This window comes from Carassius auratus, chromosome 46, assembly GCF_003368295.1.
Source record: "Carassius auratus strain Wakin chromosome 46, ASM336829v1, whole genome shotgun sequence".
Classification (NCBI taxonomy): domain Eukaryota; kingdom Metazoa; phylum Chordata; class Actinopteri; order Cypriniformes; family Cyprinidae; genus Carassius; species Carassius auratus.
In genome coordinates, this window is record NC_039288.1 from 3,635,438 (window position 1) to 3,640,347 (window position 4,910).

The following is a 4,910-nucleotide window of genomic DNA, read 5'->3' on the forward strand; positions in this document are numbered from 1 at the left end:
TATAAATTAAAAGACTGTACGAATAATGCATATATGTTTGGCCAGTTTTCATTAATACTAGATCCAATTTAGACGATTGCATGGAATTTTATATGGCAGCATGCTTCATCATCAGAAACCTTGAGGAGGATATATGATTAATTTCCTCCATAAATCCCTATCTACATTGACAGTAAACTTTTGTTTACTAAATGCACATGGGCTTAATCCAAAATACTTGTGCATTTGTCATCTTAATTTTATGTGTAGATCTTTTGGGTTTACTTGAAGAAGCATGCTAATAATGTATATATATATATATATATATATATATATATATATATATATATATATATATATATATATATATATTAAAAATAGTTCAGTAAAGGGAACAATTATTACTACTAAAATCGACTAATATTTCTTTAATTATTTAGTTAATTCATTATTATTATTATTATTTTTAATATGTTGTATTCACTTTTAATGTATCAGAATTGTTGACTGTGAATGCATAATATATCATACAAGGCAATACCTTGAGGAAGTACACACACCCAGTCTTTTAGATTTGTATCTCACAATGGTGTTGTTCTCCCTGTAACCAGCAGAGGAGGTCTAAATCAAGAGAGGATTTGAAGGAACAACAACATCAAAAATGGACATGTTCTCCAACCCAGATGTACACTGTACAGTCATCAACATTAATGTGAGGATAGATTATGTCAAATCACATGCAGGCTGACTTTGGGACATTTTGTGCACATAACGTCTAGAGTTTAACTTTTTTAGAGGCTTCATGTGGACCACTGTATAGGTTATTACGCTACTATAAGAGCTTTGAAGACTTATTCTGGGAGTCCAGGAAATCATGACCTCAATAATCCCCATCTCTAATTGTATAGGAAATATTTTAAAGGAAGTCCGTTCAAACTTCTTTTTATGATTGTCTACCAAAGTGCATTGATGCATATGTAAAAAAAAATAATAATAGTGAATTTGGGATTATTCTCAAATCCATCTCCAATTTAATTTCAAGGGTATTAGTTCAAAAAGGTAAAAATTAGTTTGTTTGTATTTTAAGTACACCTGTTAGAAAACCTGTCAAACACAATTGTAAAAAATCAACAAATAAATTACTCTCACAATGGCAAGTATGGTTTAGATACATTTGCTAATGTTAGGTTACAACTCTCCCTATAAGCTCTCTCTCTCTATATATATATATATATATATATATATATATATATGTTTCTATATATATATATCTTTTGAAATAGATATTCGTTAATATACTCAAATGTTTAGAGAAAGTCAAAAAAAGTATACATAAAATTTTTTGATATTTCAATGTTAAATATATTTTTGAGCTTCCAAAATGACCTCTCAGACCACAAACAAAACATGAGGATTAAATCTGGAAATTCACCTTTATGATTTTTCCAATGAACACAGAATGCAGATGCCAGGCATTTAGGCATTGAAACTTGACAGCTTTGTGAATTTCGCTTCCAAGAGTTTCTTGACTTTTTTACACCACAGGAACAGGATCGGGAAAATCGCTCAGATTCACGGCACTCTCGTAAGTGGCTCAGAGTCGACATTATAAAACACATCCGCGAACACTTTAGTGGTTCTGTGCTTGATTAACATGACTGAGTTCGTGTTTTGATTAAAGGAAGCTCATGAGTAAAGTGCTGACCATAAACGATTTCCTCATTGCATCAAAGACAGGCGGAAGCAGTAAAACGGGCCCTCAAACGTCCCCATTTATAGAGCCACAACCTAATGAACAAGCCATAACAAGGCAGTAAGGAAGTGAAACCAAACTTATCTGTAACATATCAATAATAGAATTATTACGTCTTATACATTTTAACTGATCATTATTTAAACAATGACATATTTATCAAAGTAATGCTATGTTTTCATATCTCAAACTGCTGATATGTATTACATATGAATTCATTTTGCAACAATGAATTTATAGTTCAGAAAGGAGAATTTCCTTCAACCAAATCAAATGTGACCTTGCTGTAAAGTGTTTAACCAGCATTTAAAAATGGAGAAATGCACTTGAACGAAATTAATAAAGAAAAATATTTTAAAAATGTAAAACTTAATTTGCTTTTGCAATAGATAATGAAGCTGGACATCCAAACTCCCACATACTTTCTCAAACATGAAATGGAGATATAAATGTTATAACCAAATGCTATTGTGTTTGCTTGCCAGTTGGTATTTACCATACATGACAGATTAAATTAAATTATAATTATAGTATAAATATTAAAAATGTGGCACAAAAAATAAACTTCCACATTTTACTTATAAGTGACTTTTCAAAGACATCTTTGCATATACCATAATCACTGTCAGAATTGTATGAAGTATAGAAAAAAATCTTTAATTTTATAAATGTAAAACTGAACTCAAAAGGGCAAATCCTATTTGGAAATTTCTTAGTGTGAACATACCAATGTATTTATCATATAAAATCATTCACCAAGCCATTTCTAATTTGTTTCAAACAAACAATAAAGTAGTGTCTATCAGTTATAGCTAGAGGTACGACCATCTTTAAAAATAAAGTAAAAATAATGTGTAATGAACTTGGGATAAAAATCAACATTAAATTTAGTGGAATTTAAACTCAGTATTTTGTACACAAAATAATTCCTTTTACAATATATAAAGATGTATGACACAAATATACACAAAAGGTTTGGCAACAGAATTATCCATCCAAAGGGTAAAATTTGAACTTTCAGTCAGTGAAAAATGAAGTAAAATGTCCGGCATTTCAATTCAGGTCAAGGCACATTATGAAACATTTAATTTTGGTTGCTGCTTTTTTTTTTTGGACTTGGACACCAAGATATTGTAAACATTGTTTTTCGTACATCCTTAGATCAGTACTAGTCCATACTGTAGCACTTCTTCTCAAGCGAGGTGATACATGCTGTACCCTAAAGGTGTTCCATAGAGTCCCACTGGAGCAACAGGCAACAACGGCCTGTGGTAGGGATATGACTGGCCATAGAGTGAGACAGCCGAATGAAGTTGAGTTCCAAGAGGAAGAGGCAGACTGAAACTGGGGTGGAGGGCAGGTTTGGCAGTCAGTTTGAACTTTTCCAGCTCAGCCTCTTGCAAGCGCTTTGCCTTGGCCCGTCGGTTCTGGAACCAGATCTTCACCTGGGTCTCTGTGAGGGTGAGTGAATTGGAGAATTCTGCTCGCTCGGCAATGGACAGGTACTGTTTCTGTCTGAACTTTCGCTCCAAGGCCAGGAGCTGTGTGGTGGTGAATGGTGTACGGGGTTTGCGGTTGTTCTTGTGCTTACGGAGAGGACAGGGACTTTCCTGGCCTGTGGCGGGGAAAAGGATTAAAACATTAGTTTAAACATTAGTGTAGCAAAATGTAATCATTAATTGCTATCTTTTAGATTGGTCAGAAGTTGATTTTAAAATCCATAAATGAAAGTAACTAACTTTATTAAATTAGTGTTATAATAATAGTGTTTTCATAGTTTCAATAAAATAAAGCATACATTTTATACAAGTATACATAAAGTATCCATGTGAAAGTGTTTTAATTTAATATTTTTTTTTACTTTGATAATTGTATTAAGTATTGCTACTTATGTGAGAGTGGAGGATAAGTAAATATATATGTATATATATATATATATATATATATATATATATATATATATATATATATATATATATATATATATAGCTAAAGCTAAAATTAAAATGTTTTCTCATATTTAGTAAATATTAAGCGTAATCCACAAATTCTGCTTAATTAAAAAGTCGTTAAAACATGAAAATCAGGAAAAGTGTTTATTTTTACTTGATACTGTAGTTATGTTCTGTATTAAATGAGAGTTCACCTGAATAAAATATTTACTGCTTACGGTGTCATATGTTTAGAGCAGTGGGCCCTCGTGTGTCTCTAGTTGCAAAATTATCAACAAATGTTAAATTTATAAATTAAGATTATAGCATTGCCAGTTTTTAGATCTCATAATTTTCAATAAAATGTGCTTTCTGCTCATTTTAGTAATGACCATTTTTATGAACATTGCTCATTTTACGATTATAGACCTTGTCGTAATTTATATCATTTAAATCATAAGCAGTTAGTTCAGAAAATTGAATTGCTTACTAGTTTGAGAGTATCTAGAGTGAATAACCCATGGTGTACAGTCATCCGGCTCGGGCGACTCCGATTTGACGGGTGAGGTCTGCATAAAGTGCTTTTGTATTCCAGCCGAAGCACAAGAATCTCTGATCTCAGTCTTAGCAAACTGGATGGATACATCCTCGCGCCGTCTTTCAAAGTCCTTACTGGTTTTGTGGCTATATATAAGAGACTCCACACTGAAAGGATGGCTTGACGCTTGGGTTTTGCGCTGCTCCATGTCCCGATCTCCGTCTGATTCCCTTAGGCTCGCGGACGCGGACATCCTCTTCTCGAGCAGCCTCTAGACGCCCGAACTTCAAAGTCTCTCTGAAGTCGCATGCAAAAAGCATGAAGCCTTTGATGCTCCTAAGCACGCGGCCACAACAGAACTTTCAGCCAATCAGAGCGCTGCCAAATAAAGGCGCGCGCTCCGGAGCTCAGCAGCACATGGCAACTGTAGAACTTTTAGCCAATGACAACGCTGCTGAAATTAGGCAGAGCACTCTTTACTCGTGATTGGGCTACTGAGTTTGTATGAAAGTGTCAATCATAATGACAGCGACAGATTTAACGAAAGATTCTGGAATTTTGGTAAGTAAAGCTATGGATTAATATGAAAGGAAGATAATGTGGATAAGTCTAATGAATTAATATGAACTGCACATTTACAGACTTGGATATTGAAACACCAAAATACTATTGAGTTTGTTGTTTGTAGCTCTGCACTATTCCAACATAA

The 4,910-nt window shown here is 33.4% G+C and overlaps 1 protein-coding gene across 1 annotated transcript; it reads right to left on the minus strand.

Annotated features, from left to right (window-relative positions):
• Positions 1-2,368: 2,368 nt before the first annotated feature.
• Positions 2,369-4,594, minus strand: LOC113063878 (homeobox protein MSH-D-like). The gene is made up of 2 exons (XM_026234280.1): positions 4,154-4,594; positions 2,369-3,347 (listed from the first exon to the last, which is right to left on the minus strand). The coding sequence occupies exons 1-2, from the start codon at positions 4,452-4,454 to the stop codon at positions 2,926-2,928; spliced, it is 723 nt and encodes a 240-aa protein (XP_026090065.1). The 5' UTR covers positions 4,455-4,594; the 3' UTR covers positions 2,369-2,925.
• Between the last annotated feature and the right edge of the window lie 316 nt (positions 4,595-4,910).

What these genes read in the sequence shown, in the direction of transcription:
- LOC113063878 (XM_026234280.1), bottom strand. Translation starts at nt 4,454, where the DNA reads ATGTCCGCGTCCGCGAGCCTAAGGGAATCAGACGGAGATCGGGACATG. An exon ending in CTCTAGATACTCTCAAACTA is followed by an intron (nt 3,348 to 4,153) that starts GTAAGCAATTCA and finishes TCCCCGCCACAG; the next exon opens with GCCAGGAAAGTCCCTGTCCT.